The 17,242-nt window shown below is 35.6% G+C and overlaps 1 protein-coding gene across 5 annotated transcripts in view; it reads left to right on the top strand.

Annotated features, from left to right (window-relative positions):
- Nucleotides 1–16,920, top strand: part of LRRIQ3 (leucine rich repeats and IQ motif containing 3) — a 141,751-nt gene extending 124,831 nt beyond the window's left edge. For 4 of the 5 annotated variants that reach the window (XM_078332244.1, XM_078332242.1, XM_078332245.1 and 1 more), the window contains 2 exons: nucleotides 1,378–2,097; nucleotides 16,782–16,920. In XM_078332244.1, the coding sequence (XP_078188370.1) occupies nucleotides 1,378–2,096 (719 nt within the window). In that variant the 3' untranslated portion in view covers nucleotide 2,097; nucleotides 16,782–16,920. Of the gene's footprint in view, nucleotides 1–1,377; nucleotides 2,098–7,715; nucleotides 7,852–16,781 lie in introns of those variants that run through there. The other variant, XM_078332243.1, reaches the window with a different exon arrangement.
- The last annotated feature ends 322 nt before the right edge of the window (nucleotides 16,921–17,242 follow it).

Genomic DNA, 17,242 nt, shown 5'->3' with positions numbered 1-17,242 from the left:
GTTGCCATTGCTTTTGGTGTTTTAGTCATGAATTTCTTGCCTGTGCCTAGGTCCTGAATGGCATTGCCTAGGTTTTCTTCTAGGATTTTTATGGTGTTAGGTCTTATGTTTAAATCTTTAATCCATTTGGAGTTAATTTTTGTATAAGGTATACGGAAGGGACCCAGTTTCAGCTTTCTGCATATGGTTAGCCAGTTTTCCCAGCACCATTTATTAAATAGGGAAGCCTTTCCCCATTGCTTGTTTTTGTCAGGTTTGTCAAAAATTAGATGGTTATAGATGTGTGACATTACTTCTGAGGCCTCTATTCTGTTTCACTGGTCTATATGTCTGTTTGGTACCAGTACCATGCTGCTTTGATTACTGTAGCCTTATAGTATAAATTGAAGTCAGATTGCAGGATGCCTCGAGCTTGTTTTTTTTGTTTGTTTTGTTTTTTTGTTTTTTTTTTTTTGCTTAGGATTGTCTTGGCTATGCATGCTCTCTTTTGGTTCCATATAAAGTTTAATGTGTTTTTTCCCAATTCTGTGTAGAAGCTGAATGGTAGCTTGATGGAGATAGCTCTGAATTTATAAATTACTTTCAGAAATATGGCCATTTTCACAATATTGATTCTTCCTAACCATAAGCATGGAATGTTTTCCCATCTGTTCGTCCTCTCTTATTTCCTTGAGCAGTGGTTTGTAGTTCTCCTTGAAGAGGTCCTTTATATTCCTTTTTAGTTGTAATCCTAAGTGTTTACTTCTCTTTGTAGCAATTGTGAATGGGAGTTCACTCATGATCATCTGCAAATAGAGAAAATTTGACTTCCTCTTTTCCCAATTGAATACCCTTTAGTTCTTTTTCTTGGCTGATTGTCCTGGCCAGAACTTCCAGTGCTGTGTTGAATAGGACAAACCCACAGCCAATATCATACTGAATGGCCAAAAACTGGAAGCATACCTTTTGAAAGCAGAGTTTTCTAAATTTTCACTGGTTCTGAGTGCTACCCATTTCATGAATTGTTCTTTGCTTAATTAAACTGTGTTTCTTTTAGCAAACTATATGAAAAAATAATGTGTGTGGTTAAGTAGTACTGAGTATGTGATAAGATGCTACTATAGAGTCAGTGTAAGTAAAACAATTGTGGAAGATAATACAGAAAATATAAGAATTAGATTCAGTGAATTTCTCTGTGAAAATGTTTTAATAGTGATTTTCTTTTCCAAAGTCACTGTTAAATCACAGGTTGAAATGGTACTTGGGAAAAATTCTTCTTAGTAAAGTAATTAACAGGTTCTTATCAATTTTATTGACATAGCTTTCGAAACTATATAGACAGAAAACAAAATGTGCTTAACTCTTGTATAAGGTATAATATTTGTCTGTTTGATGTAGGTCAAGACCCTAAAGATGAATTTGTGGATGGAGAATTGGATGCCAGTTTTAGGATATCAGTTTTCAAACCACCCATATATACTTTAGATTCATTGAAGAATGCTACAGTTTCGAAAGAGAAAAAACAGGATTCTTTTCTTGAGTATCCTCAGCCATTGTTTTCTACTCCTCTAAAGCCAATCATTAAAAAAGACCCACCAGTGGAGAGAAACATAAAAGAGTTTTTTGCAACACAAAGAGCTGGTATGAAACTCCAAACACTTGTTGATATTGACAAATATTACAAAGAACAAAACAAGCAGGAATGCCTTAAAGAAAAAGTGAGAGTTGTAGCCATGGCACAACTTGCTCGAGAAAGAGGTAGAGTAACTGTTAGTAAATATTTGAATGAAAAAATATGTGCTACACAAAAACTAATTAAAGAAAACAATGAGACAGTTCAGAACGGTTTACTACAAGTTTGGCAAAACACATTCAACTACCTTGAAAAAACTAGAGAGAGGAGAGCTCTGTTTCTGAAAGAAAAATCCCGAAAGGCTGCAGAGCGTTTATTAGTTCAAAACTTAAATAATGAACGCACTCTTTTGACCAGAGGACTACTTAAAGTTGACAGAATGAAGAAGAATGAAGCTGTTCTAAAAGAGAAGAGCCTAATTGTTCAGCAAAAACTAAAAACAGAAAAAATTGGAAAGAATTTCCTTAAGGAAATTAAAAAGTAAGGTAGGTACAGTTTAGAAATAATAGAAACATTTAAGCCAATTACATGTAAATAACACTAAATGTTAAGATCTAATAGTATTTTGTTTATGACATAGTACATTCTACTTTGAAAAATTAAAACAAAGGACAAATAATGTACTAATATATTACCACAGATAGGGGCAATAAAATAACTATCTTTCTCCATCTCTCCACCATGTGCAACAAAACCTACCTCTTGGTTATGAGTTGTTTTCATTATAAATGGCATCCTCATCAGCCTCTTGACCAGTGCTAACAGCCTCAGTCTTTACTGATTACACATAATATGTTTTCCTACTCACTGTACTTCAAAAAAGAGTCCCAAAAGGAGCCTTCCTTTTCAATACTACCACTTATATTCTAACTTAGGCTCTCATAGTCTCTCTACGAATTTATATTATTCTTCCAATTGAGATCTTCATCCCTATTCTTCATCTTTTCTTCAATCCAAGTATTTTATCTGGCCCACAAACCTCAACTGTCTTTAAAATAAAATTCTGATCACATAACTTTCTATTTAAACATATTAATAGCTTGCAGTTGTTCACAGAATAAAACTGAATTTGTTCTAAATGGCATTTCAGATAACGTGCTCTGATCTTTCTAGTGTAGACTTATCTCACACTAAATTTTCTGCTATAGCTTCCTCCCTCCAACCCCTAGCAGCACTCTGCTCTAAACAGACTATTCTTTACTCCCGACCCAACTTTATACTCTCTTATTCCTGACTTTACTGATACTGTCCCCTTTTTTCTCAAATATATACTTCTCAAGAGCACTACAAACTCACAATATTAATGTTGTCTAGATATTATTATGCAACACAGGCCTCTATGTTATTGAGCAAATCAGAATGCTTTGCTGTGTTCTAATTGGTGAGAAGGTAGTGCCTACATTTGAAGGAAAAGACAGTTTTTTCTCCAGGGAGGTGCCTCACAAGTGGCTGATTCTTGGCTGTGGGTATCCTTGTCTCATACCTACTTGCCCTCATCATACAGTGCCCGAACGGCACAACCACTAGTAAAATTTATCCTTTTATTACCCATCCTTTAGTAGCCAACTCAATGGCATTTTCACTTTTAATCTCTTACCAATTGCTCCTCCAGTCTGAATTAGTCTCTTTACTTTTGTGGTGGTTCCATATACTTTATTGAAATCTCGATGTTACCAGTTATAACAAGAGGGTTTTTTTATGGTTGCATGGTTGAGTGGTAGAATCTTTTTTTAAAATTCTTTATTTTACTTTAAGTTCCAGGATACAAGTATAGAATGTGTAGGTTTGTTTCAGAGGTATACATGTGCCATGGTGGTTTGTTGCACCTATCAACCCGTCTTCTAGGTTTAATCCCCACATGTATTCGCTATTTGTCCTAATGCCTTCCCTCCCCTCGCACCCCTTCCCCTAACTGGTCCCAGTGTGTGTTGTTTCCCTCCCTGCGTACATGTGTTCTCATTGTTCAGCTCCCACTTAAGAGTAAGAACATGTAATGTTTGATTTTCTTTTCCTGTGTTAGTTTGCTGAGAATGATGGCTTCCAGCTTCATCCATCTCCTTGCAAAGGACATGATCTCACTCCTTTTTATGGCTGCATAGTATCTCATGACATATTTGTACCATGTTTTCTTTATCCAGTCTATCACTGATGGGCATTTGGGTCAGTTCCATGTCTTTGCTATTGTGAATAGTGCTGCAATAAACATATGTGTCCATGTATTTTTTTAGTAGAATGATTTATATTCCTTTGGGTATATACTCAGTAATGGAATTGCTGGGTCAAATGATATTTCTGGTTCTAAATACTTGAGGAATCACCACAGTGTCTTCCACAACAGTTGAACTAACTTACATTCTCATCAACAGTGTAAAAGTGTTCCTGTTTCTCCACAGCCTTGCCAGCAACTATTGTTTCTTGGCTTTAATAATCACTATTCTGACTGGAGTGACATGCTATCTCATTATGGTTTTGATTTGCATTGCTCTAATGATCAGTGATGTGGACCTTTTTTTTCATATCTTTGTTGGCTGCATAAATATCTTCTTTTGAGAAGTGTCTGTTCATATCCTTTGTCCACTTTTTGATGGGGTTGTTTTTTGTTTCTTGTAAATTTGTTTAAATTCCTTGTAGATTCTGGATATTAGACCTTTGTCAGATGGACGGATTGCAAAAATTTTCTCCATTTCTGTAGGTTGCCTGTTCTCCCTGATGATAGTTTCTTTTGCTCTGCAAAAGCTCTTTAGTTTAATTAGATCCCATTTGTCAATTTTGGCTTCTGATGTGATTACTTTTGGTGTTTTAGTCATGAAGTCTTTACCAAGGCCTATGTCCTTAATGGTATTGCCTAGGTTTTCTTGTACAGTTTTTATGCTTTTGAGTTTTACATTTAAGTCTTTAATCCATGTTTAGTTAATTTGTGTAAGACATAAGGAAGAGGTCCAGTTTCAGTTTTCTGCATATGGCTAGCCAATTCTCCCAGAACCATTTCTTAAATAGGGAATCCTTTCCCCATTACTCGTTTTTGTCAGGTTTGTCGAAGAGCAGATGGTTGTAGTTGTAGATGTGTGGTGTTATTTCTGAGGTCTCTGTTATGTATCATTGTTCTATATGTCTGTTTTGGTACCAGTAACATGCCATTTTGGTTTCTGTCACCTTGTAGTATAGTTTGAAGTCAGGTAGCATGATGCCTCTAGCTTTGTTCTTTTGCTTAGGCTTGTCTTGGCTGTATGGGCTCTTTTTGTGGTTCCATATGAAATTTAAGGTATTTTTTTTTCCAAATCCATGAAGAATGTCAATGGTAGTTTGAAGGGAAAGCGTTGAATATATAAATTACTTTGGGCAGTATGGACATTTTCATAATCTTGATTTGAATTCTTCCTGGTTGTCTGTGAGGGTATATGTGTCTAGGAATTTTTCCATTTCTTCTAGATTTTGTAGTTCATTTGCATAGAGTTTTTTATAATATTCTCTTATTGTAGTTTGTATTTCTGTGGGATCAGTGGTGACATCTACTTTATTATTTTTTGTTGTGTCTATTTGATTCTTCTCTCTTTTCATCTTAATTAGTCCAGCTAGCACTCTATCTTTTTTGTTAATTTTTTCAAAAAAACACCTCTGGGATTCACTGATTTTTTTGGAGGGTTTTTTTGTGTCTCTATCTCCTTTAGTTCTGTGCTGATCTTAGTTATTTCTTGCCTTCTGCTAGCTTTTGGATTTGTTTGCTCTTTCTTCTCTAGTCCTTTTTTTTTTTGCTTGTTTATGAAATGGCTTTTCACTCTTGTAGCCCAGGTTGGAGTGCCATGTCATGATCTTGGCTCACTGCAACCTCTTCCTCCCAGATTTAAGCAATGCTCCTGCCTTAGCCTCCCAAGATGCTAGAATTATGGGCTTCAACCACCATGCCCAGCTAATTTTTTTATTTTTGTATTTTTAGTAGAGATAGGGTTTCACCATGTAAGTCAGGCTGGTCCCAAACTCCTGACTTCAGATGATCCACCTATCTTGGTCTCCTAAAGTGCTGGGATTACAGGTATGAGCCACCACTCCTGGCCTCTATATATTTTTATTGTGATGTTAGGGTGTTGACTTGAGATCTTCTCAGCTTTTTAATGTGGGCATTTAATGCTTAAATTTCCCTCTTAACACTGCTTTAGGCACATCCTAGAGATTCTGGTATATTGGCTTTTTGTTCTCATTGATTTCAAGTAATATCTTGATTTTTGTCTTAATTTCATTATTTACCCAGGAGTCATTCAAGAGCATGTTGTTAAATTTCCATGTAATTGTGTGGTTTTGAGTAAGAGTCCTAATCCTGAGCTCTAATTTGATTGCACTGTGGTGTGAGAGACTGTAGTGATTTCAGTTCTTTTGCATTTGCTCAGGAGTGTTTTACTTCTAATTATGTGGCCAGTTTTAGAATAAGTGCCATGTGGCACTGAAAATAATGTATATTCTGTTGATTTGGGGTGGAGAGTTCTGTAGATGTCTATTAGGTCCGCTTAATCCAGAGCTGTATTCAAGTCCTGAATATCCTTGTTAATTTTATGTCTTGTTGTTCAGTCTAATATTGATGTTGGGGTATTAAAGTCTTCCACTATTATTGTGTGAAAGTCTAAGTCTCTTTGTAGGTCTTTATGAACCCCTGCTTTTTTTCCCCCTCTCTTTCCATTTGCTTGGTAAATTTTTCACCATCTCTTTATCTTGAGCCTATGTGTATCTTTGCACATGTGTGTCTCCTGAATACATCACACCTATGGGTCTTGACTCTCTATCCAATTTGCCAGTCTGTGTCTTTTAATTGGGGCATTTAGCCCATTTACATTTCAGATTAATATCATATGTGTAAATTTTATCCTGTCATCATGATGCTATCTGTTTATTTTGCATACTAGTTGGTGCAGTTTCTTCATAGTGTCATTGATCATTATATGTTGGTGTTTTTTGCAGTGGTTGGTACCAGTTTCTTCTTTCCATATTAGTGCTTCCTTCAGGAGCTCTTGCAAGGAAGGCCTTGTGGTGATGAAATCGCTCAGCATTTGCTTGTCTGGAAAGGATTTTATTTCTCCTTCACTTATGAATCTTAGTTTGGCTGGATATGAAATTCTGGGTTGAAAATTTTTTTTCTTTAAGAACGTTGAATATTAGCCCCTCTCTCTTCTGGCTTACAAGGTTTCTGCTGAAAGGTCTGCTATTAGTCTGATGTGCTTCCCTTTGTAGGTGACCTGGCTTTTCTTTCTGGCTGCTCTTGACAGGTTTTTTTTCATTTCAACCTTGGAGAATCTGATGATTATGTGTGTTAGGGCTGATCCTCTCATTTAGTATCTCAGTAGTGTTCTCTGTACTTCCTGAATTTGAATGTTGGCTTTCCTTGCTAGGCTGGGGAAGTTCTCCTGGATAATATCCTGAAGTGTGTTTCCCAGCTAGGGTCCATTCTCCCCCATCTCCTTCAGGTACTCCAATCAGTCATAGGTTCAGTATTTTTACATAGTCCCATATTTCTTGGAGGTTTTGTTCATTCCTTTTTATTCTCTAATCTTATCTTCATGACTTATTTAAGCAAGGTGGTCTTCAAATTCTGATATCCTTTCTTCCACTTAGTCTGATATTCCATTCTGATATCCTTTCTTCCACAAATATCAGCTATTGATACTTGGGTATGATTCACAAAATTCTTGTGCTGTGTTTTAGCTCTATCAGGTCATTTATGTTCCTCTCTAAAATGGGTTATTCTAGTTAGCAGTTTCTCTAACCTTTTATCAAGGTTCTTAGCTTCTTCACATTTGGTTAGCACATGCCATGCTTCTTTAGCTCAGTGGATTTGTTATTACTCATCTTCTAAAGCCTACTTTCATCAATTTGTCCATCTCATCCTCTGACCAGTTCTACACCCTTTCTGTAGAGGCATTGCTACCATTTGGAAGAGAAGAGGAACTCTGGCCTTTGGTTTTTAAGTGTTTTTTTCATTGATTCTTTCTCATCCTCATGAGTTTATTCAGTTTCAATGTTTGAGGCTGCCAACTCTTGGATGATGTTTTTGTTGGGACTTCATTTTTTGATGATGCTAGTGCTGTTGCTTTCTGTTTGTTTTTCTTTCAATGATCAGATCCCTCTTCTGGAGGCCTGCTAAGGTGTACTGGAAGTTCACTTCAGGCCCTATTCATCTGGTTCACTCCTGTACCTGCAGTTGCCACTTGAGGAGGTTGGAGAACAGCAAAGATAGGTGCCTGCTTCTTCTTCTGGGATCTCTAACCTCAAGGGGCACCTACCTGATGCCAATAGGAATGCTCCTTTATAAGGTATCTGACAGTGTTGGAGGGTCTCACCCAGTTGGGTGGCACAGGGAGAAGGACCCATTTAATGAAGCACTTTGACTGTCTCTTCATGAAAGAAGTATGATTTGGTAGGGGGAAACCCACTTGTCTGGGCTGCCCAGATTCCTCAGAACTAGCAGGAGGAAAGACTAACTCTGCTGGTCTACAGAGACTGTGGCCACCCCACCCCTTAGGGGCTCAGGCCCAGGGAGATCAGAATTCTGTCCCTGAGCCCCTGGCTGGAGTTGTTGGAATACCTGCAGGGAGGCCCCACCCAGTGCAGAGGGATGGGTCAGGGTCAGGCCTGAAGAGGCACTCTGGCCACAGTCTGCCACAGCCAGTATGTTGGGCTGTGGGGGATACCTCTTGGGACCAAGTCATCCAGCCTCCCTGGCTCCAGAAGGGGAAAAGCGCATCCTGGAGCTATGGATGGCTGCTGCCCTATATCTGCCCCTTAATGTGTTAAGCAGATATCAGTCACAGTGTTGGCTGATGACCCTCAGGGGCAACGACCTCAGGGGCCTTAGACAACAGGCAGCCACAGCTTTGGTGCTGGTTGCCCCTTCCCGGGGTCTCACCAGGCTTAAGCAGATTCTAGTTGAGAATCTGCATGGCTATGTGGTTGGGATCCTAGGCCCCAGTGCATGGCTTCACGAGTGGTATCTTCCAATCTGTGGGTTGCACAGTTCCATGGAAAAAGCATGGTTTCCTAGCCTTTTTATCACACTTATTCCCTGCCTCCCTTGACTGGGGTGTGGAGGCTCCCCTGCCATGTGGCTCTTAGGTAGGCCACCATACCACACTGGTCTTCCTTCCTCTTTGTGCTCTGTGGGTCATGTCAGCTGCCTAGTCAGTTCTTTTTAAATTTATATATTTAAATTTTGGGGAGACAGAGTTGTACTTTTGTTGTCCAAGCTGGAGTGCCATGACACAGTCTTGGCTCACTGCCACCTCTGCCTCCCAAATGATTCTCCTGCCTCAGCCTCCTGAGTAGCTGGGATTACAGGCATCTGCCAATACAACAAGCTAATTTTTGTATTTTTAGTAGAGACAGTGTTTCACCATGTTGGCCAGGCTGGTCTCAAACTGATGTTAGGTGATCCATCCCCCTCGGTCTCCCAAATTGCTGGAATTATAGGTGTGAGCCACTTCACCTGGCCTAGTCAGTTCTGATGAAGAACCTGGATACCTCAGTTGCTGGTGCAGGATTTGAAGACGGTTATGGTTCTTTTTGATGAGAGTCTCTAATCACCGCTGCTTCTAGTCAGTCATTTTAGCCCCACCCCCTCAAGATAACAACCAATTTGCTCCATCTTTCTATTTCAGTGCCTAGTATAGTACCTAGTTAACAAATTTATTTAACACATATTTATTGAGGAAAATAGGTGAGAATTTAAATTAGTAATGGCTGTATATAAACTCATTTAAGTTATATCACAACCACTGAGAAGAGAGTGTTTTTATGTATTTGTACTTAACATTTAAGCCATTTAGAATAAGAAACAATGTATATTTTTTCTAAATTCTTTTACAATGAAGATATATAATCAAAATTATATTAAATTTAGACTAAAAATATAATTAGCCAAGTTATGAAAGTAGCTTCACTAATCATTATGTTAAGTAAACTTTTCAGTACAAGTGCTTAACATGGCAGTAAATTTGTCCTGCACTTTTTTCTATCCCTCTGTGATCACTGGTGCTTCTACTAAGTAGTATTTACCTTCAGTTCAAATCATTCAAGAAGTATTTCACTTCTAGCTCTTGAAGTGTTCTCTTACAGTTGATGTAGGCATATAAAGATCGTTTGGCCCAAGAAACTGAAAATTGAGGTGGGAAATACGGCAAAAAGAAATGAGATTAACAGTTACATAATCATAGCAGCAATAACACAAAAACTACAAATAGACAATTAAAATTTCAGGGCCTAAATAGGTTTATGTCTGACACTTCTGTAACAAGGACAGATTAGCAAGATAAAGGCATACCATACAATAAATAAATAAATAAAAAGAAAGAAAAAGGCATACCAAATTTATCTTATCAAAATTTTATGTGACCTGGAAGCTTTCTAAAATGAAGACCCAGTGAAAACTTTTTTTGCTTAGGTTTGATGACAAATAGACAATTGTGTAGAAGTCTGATTGGACCAAAAACAGGGGGCATGACCTAATGGTAATGAACTGGGGATGAGGTACCAAGCAAGGCCTGTTTGTTCCGATTCCTCTTGACTTTTCTATGTAATATTCCTTCCTTCCTAGTTTAAAGCATGGCACTTGTCACAGTGTTTAAAAGAGAGGAGGCAGAAGTTCAGAGCAATCTTTCTGCTTCTGCAAGTTTCTCAGTTTCCTTCAGCTTAAAATACTTAGCGTGCCAATGTGCCATATTTTGGAGTAGCATTTTTTGCTACCCCAAAATCCAAACCTTCAAAGAGAAGGCTTAACTAAACCAGAGTGTTACTTCACTTCAGTTCTCCCCTGCCCTGCCATACAATGATGAATAAGATATTCTTGATCCTTTGAGAACTCACAGTCTAGTGGCAAACATAAGCATATATTTCAATTATTACAAAAAATAGAAGTAGGAGAAGTACAATTGTTGATTCAAATTGAAAAAGCAGAGAAAGAAGGGGAGACTATTATAGACCATTACAGTAGAGAGGTGAGGCAAGGAGAAGAGGATGAGCAAAGTTGGAAAGTTCAGATTAGGTAAACCTAGGGGAGAGCAAGGAGATAGTGAATATTCCTGTACCTATAGCAGAAGGTTTGTGAAGATTAGTTGAAGATGTGATTGCTTGAGAAACATCAACTTGATTAAGAACAGCCTCTATGTCTCAGTAGACAGTTGTACAATGAAGACCATTAGGATTTCTACCAGAAGGATGTATTGCATTTTACACATGTATTTTATCATAAAACTTTAAGAAATATTTCAGAAAATAATTCTTAGGACACACTTTGGAGAAAGCTTTCTCAAACAAATACAAAAAATATAAATTGTTTTGTGGTGAAGATTTAAAAAATTTAAACTAGATTTGGTAAAGTAGGAGCTCTGAAAATTAATGTTGACTCAAAAAACTTTAACTTACACTTAGTAAATTTAAATTTTATTAATTGCTAAAGAACATTTTTAAGAACATAAAACCCTGACCCATACAAATATAAAATGAGCACATGCCAAAGATATCATTTAACTCATTAAAGAATAAATCAGTTATGAGAATTCAAAGAGCATTTATCTATATCTATATCCATTCTTTATCTATGTCTATATTTATTTCTATTCCCATATCTATATTGGCAATCAAAAATGCTAACTAAAATAAATTCACAGGTGCAAAACTAGTCACTGTCCACTGGGCAATAATCAAATGTAACTTAGCTAAAAAAATTCTTTATATTTTTATAAACAAGAATTATTTGCATTGGTCACAGTTATTCTTAGACTTGTAAAATTGTTCAAGGAGATTGAAAGGCACAGATAATTCTGAGGGGTGTACTAGGCAGGACCCTTAGTAATTTATTTTTACCCTTTCAAAGTCTTTCACAGGTTTTTCTTCAGATATTAGATTGAAGCTGATCAGCCACAGTTTTATCTTAGTGGTATTTCAGATGGCCAAACTATGTATATACATATTTAAGGCTTGTATGGAAACACTTAGAGATCTTCAGAACTGCTCATTTTATTTAAATTTTTAAATACCATCATTTTTTAAGCTTGTGCCAGAAAGGAGTTTTAAATAAAGAAAAGCATTTGCTTGTTCCTACTTATAAACAATTTAAGCTGTTTACTAATGTGTTTTATATAATATTTTATTAAATATGAAAAATATTGTGTACTTCCCCCTCCAAATTTAAAATCATTTTCTTTAGTGTACATTTCGTGTGTGGTGTGTGTGTGTGATCTTTGGAAATATTTTTCTATAACTTATTTTAGTAGTTATTTTCTATAACTTATCTTCCAAGTATTTTGGATAAGAAATGAAAGCTAGTATGATATACTGAAACACAACTCTAGACCAAATTGGTCTAATTTAATCAGCTTAGTTTTTTCACAGTAAATTGAATGTCTGTCCATAATTAATTTTTAAAGAATACTGACTCAAACAAGCATCCTAATGTATGTTAACTAAATTGTATTCTCCCATAAGCTACTGAAAAGTATTAACCTTTAGAGCATATAAGAATACAGCAATGTTTTGGTTATATGAGTAGTATGTCCCAACAGACATCTTCGAATTTTACTCTAAAAATTTTCAGATAAAGATTAGGTAGCAATATACTGAATGGAACTGTGATCAAAAAGTGAATCTAACTAGAGACTTCTGAAATTTTTCAATTCTGATACTTTTTCTGCTGATGATTCTTTTTCTTTTGACTTAAAAGCTTTCTGATAAATTTCAATAACTAGTGAAGTCATTACTGAAAATATAGCTCCCTAATCCTGCTATGTGGAATGAGAAAGAATAAAAGAAAAACGAGGAACCATAAAGCTCTAATTTAGAAAGTTGATAAAATACCCACAGGAGTATTTAAGCATTAATTAAAGATAGACTTTGAAATGAAAGAATCTATGTATCAGATAAAAGCTATTCATGGATTCTCTAAGATATTCTTATCTATACTCTGAGAAAGTGATGATACCGTTCAAGGCAGGACAGCAGGGTGTCTTGAAGCAGGGAATCACTGAGCGTGGAAGAGCTAGAAAATAAAGTGGTTATTCAATTACATCATCTTCAACTTGTCCTTATATGGTAATCAATTGACCTCCCATACGACTTTCTTAATTTACTATGGTCTTTGCATAATTTTGACTTATGGAAGCTTTTTCTCTACATTGAATTTCTGCCACAATAATTGTTAACTTCCAAATTTATGAGAACAACTCTCCCAATTGCCTAATATCAGCATTTTTGAACACCAACAATCTTCATCCTATCTAACGTTAATAAACTAATTTCCATAGACACAAATAAAAACCCTCTTATTATTTCAAATTGCCCCATGTCTTAAATATTCAACTCCTATATATTTATTTATAACCAAAATCTATCTTTTCAACTTCTTTCTTTACTTCCACCACACATATTCTCCAAATATATGACACCCATCCTTCAAATTACCTCCTTTATCACTTAATTTCATTTCAAGCATTTGAATGAAATTTATACACTGAATTTCATTTCAGGCTCCAGGGTTCTTTGATTCAATCGTTATTTTGTCCATTTTGTACAGTGTCTCTAAAGTTCTTTCATTTCATTGCCTCAATTATGTTCCTCACATACCATTATTCTAATCTTTATGCTAAAATGTTCCTCACAACACTTACCTTGGAATAATCCAACTATATATCTTCATTTCCTGTATTCAGATAAAATACAGATTTATGACAATATTAATTTTAGTGTCTCCAACTTTAGCTGCTTCTACAGTTGCTTGCTCTTTCTCCTATTACCTACAAGAGCAATTTAAAACTTTCACCAACAATAGAGCTTTCTATTCAAACACCACTATGGCCTCTCCTCAACAAGATACTTCATTCCTCAAAGAAATTTTAGGTCTTCAAGCTTTCATTTATTAAATTTCCTATATCCGTATTTATACAATTCTGTATATTTTATATTTACTGCACCCTCCTTTTCTGCTGTCTCATGATTAGGTTTCCATTTTTCCGGTGAAAGCTAATAATCTCTCTACTTACAATTCTTCTAATCTTTACAATCAAGTAATGTAAGGCTGCTGTGTTAGTCAGAATTATGACTCCCAAGAAGGTAGATAACATGTCCTCCTATGATTCCAAGGACTATGAATATGATGAGATAGCACACCTGTGAATGTTTTAGTAAAGGGACTTTACATGTAATATAATTAAGGATATTGCTTAATTAACCTTAACATAAGAAGATTATTCTGGATTATCCAGATGGGCCTTTCAAATACGGAGACAAGAGAGAACATCAGATTCAAAGTATGAGAAGGATTTTACATTATATTACTGACTTAAAACTAGAGGAAAGCACAGGGAAACAGTGAGAACCAAATTAAGTCTGACAGCAACCACTGATCTAAATGAGGACCCCCAGACCTGAATGAGAACCACTGCTCTGGCTGACACCTTGATTTCAGCCTTGTGAGACCTAAGCAGAAAACCCAACTATCCACAATGTGCCTGGACTCTTAACCTAAGGAAACTAAGAAATGTTATAAGGTGGTTGTAAAATTAATGGATTGTAAGCCAATACATTTATGTATTGTCATAATGTATTGTAAGCCAATACATTTATGGGTAAATTGTTAAGCAGGATGGAAAATAGAGATTCCAACTTTGTTCTGTTTTTCCAGGATTACGTTGATTGTTCTAGGACTTTTGCATTTTCATATAAATTTAAATTTTGATAAATAAAACATTTAAATTTAATACATTTAAAATAAATCTGAATTAAATGTAATATATACTTAAAACAAATGTAAATGTTAATTTCTCATTTCTATTAAAGAGGCTGTTGGCAAATTAATTGTAATTTTATCAGTCTATAGATTCATTTGGGGAAAACTGACATCATAATAATATTATCTTCCAATCTTTGAGATGATATAACTCTCCATTAATTTAGATATTTTTAAATTTCTTTTAGCAATATTTTATAATTTTTAGGTACAGGCCTTGCCTATCTTTTATTACATTTATAAATATTTTATGCTTTTCTGATCACAATGAAAGAGGAATTGCTTTCTTGATTTTATTTACCAGCTGTTTGACACTGCTATACATGGATATAACAAAATAATTGATTATTTCATATTTCACATTCTTTAATTCTTTTAAATGGTTCTTTCACTTACATTTTGTTCACAGTTTACAATGTTTATCTGTAGGAGGGCTATTTTAGTATATTTCTTGACTTAATGTGTACCCTTTATTATATGTGCAAGGTCCCTTTGCTATGATTTCCACTCTGCTATGTGTCCAGACATGACTGTTCTGAGTTCTAGGCTTTTAGTGCTAATAGCTAACTTTTAGCTGCTACTAAAATGATTATTAAATGCTAGGCACTCCTTTAAGGATTTCAAATATGTTAGTTCATTTACTTCCTACTAAACCCTACGAGTCAAAATGTGCTCTTGATAGAGATGAAAAAAATGATACAGAGAGAACTTAAGTCACCTATCTAAAATCACGCCATCAATACATTTCAGAACCAAGCAGAATGGCTTTACTACCATACTCTTAGCTATAACCCATCACTTATCTATAGTCAACACTCTGGGCATCACACCATGAATAACTAGGCTCTTAAAGCTCACCATTTCCAATCAGAACTATAATCTTTCTTCCCATCTTGATGCTCTACCTACATTTCTTTATGATGTATGCCACTGTTATCCATCCAGTAAAGTGACTTATTTAATGTTAGGCATTCGCCTAAGAACTTTTAATGTATCAACTCACTTAGTCCTTTACTAACCCTATGAATTAGATTACCTCCTTAACAATGAAGAAAATGAGACAGAAAGGCATGTCCTAAATCACACCATCAGTAAGCTGCAGCCTTTTTAGACTTAAGCCTCTCATTCTCTCCTCAAGTTCAGATTTCTGAATATACCTACACATAAATAGAGTATTTTATGCTCTGGCCTAAATTTGTTTCTCTAGCCTATCTACTCCCCTGTTCTCCCTCCCAGACTGTATGACCCAGATAATTAGATTGATGTCAGTTCTTGGAGCATGCCAAGCTGTGCTACCCTCTCTACCTTTGTTTGACTGTGTTCATGCTATAAAAATAGCTTGAACAAAATTCTCTTCCACTTTCCGGCTGGAAAATACACACCTTTCAAGACTCGGTTCAAAGGTTATTTTAACTCTAAACATTTCTTGTCTCCCCCACCTTGCTCTCTAGTTTATATTTACCAAGTTTTTACTCAATTTTTGCCCATTCAGACTTGTTACATAATGTTTTCACTATGAACCGTAACATCTCATTTATACATTCACATACATTTATTTTTCTTAACTTTTTATAAGCTTCAGGTAGTTATGTCATGTCATATTCATGTTTCCAGCATCTAGGGTTAGTGTCATGCCCTACAATACATAATTGTTGAATAAGTAAGGATTGATGAATAAATTTTCCTAAGACCTGTGACATTTCCCTGGTTTGGCAGAGTATTCGTCTACTAGGCTGCCGTAACAAAATATCACAGACTGGGTAGCTTAAACAGAAATTTATTTCTCGCAGTTCTGGAGGCTGGAAATCCAAGAACAGAATGTCAGCAGTTATGGTTTCTGCTGAGCCCTCTTTCCTTGGCTTGCAGATGGCCACCTTCTCCCTGTGTCCTTCCATGGCCTTTCTTCTGTACACTCACATCTTTGATGTTGCCTCCTCTTCTTCTAAGTATACCAATAATATTGGATTAAGACCTACCCATATAATGTCATTTAGCCTTACTTCTTAAAGACCTTATTTCTAAATAGTCACATTCAAAGACACTGGGAGGCCTTCAACATATGAATTTGGTGGAATACATTCAGTCCATAACAGAGTGGAAGAAGTAGCTAGCTTGGGTTTAGCGAGTCTAGATGTATTTTAAGTGATGACACAGGGTGGTTTAGATGCCTCTTTGGAAATCTAAGCCATAGTTTGAGGGAATTTTAAATTATAGCTTATATATATATCACATAAATATTAGTCTAATATGAATATCATTTAATGATATAACAGTTATATAAATGGAGTTCTTTCTCACTTGTATATGCCTATTTCAAAGATATCTAATTATCATCAATAACAGTCTAATAGATTGCTGTGGTTTTAATAATTTCAAAGTATGTCATTCTATTACCTTCCTTACTCCTCTTAGGTCTCAAGAAATATATAAAAGACACTGTGAAGAAAAATGTGTTATGGATATGATTGCCTTTAAAAATGCCTGTGAAAGACGTCAAGATGCCAAAACAAAAGTAGCAATTGTGAAAACAAGTTTAGACTTTAAATTTCCCATGGACTAACAAAATGAACCAATGCCAGATCACATCCTATGATCATCTTAAATTATAGTCATTATTTTAGTTGAATGAATTTGAAATAATACTCACAAGAAATACATCACAAGATGGATTTATATATAAATATTCTAAAAAATATTGAATGAGTTAAAATATTTCTCTTACCGGTCACAATTTAACTTAAGTAAAGTTGACTTAGCACCTCTGAAACCTTTCTTATATATCCAGATGCCAACAATTAAAACATTTTATTTATTGCAGACAGTGTTGCAATGACATTACGAGATTCTGTTTGATAGCCTCTCTGAATATAGTA

The sequence above is a fragment of the Callithrix jacchus genome, chromosome 7 (assembly GCF_049354715.1).
Source record: "Callithrix jacchus isolate 240 chromosome 7, calJac240_pri, whole genome shotgun sequence".
Lineage (NCBI taxonomy): Eukaryota > Metazoa > Chordata > Mammalia > Primates > Cebidae > Callithrix > Callithrix jacchus.
The sequence above is the reverse complement of the archived record's forward strand: the minus strand, read 5'-3'. Positions and strand labels throughout refer to the sequence as shown.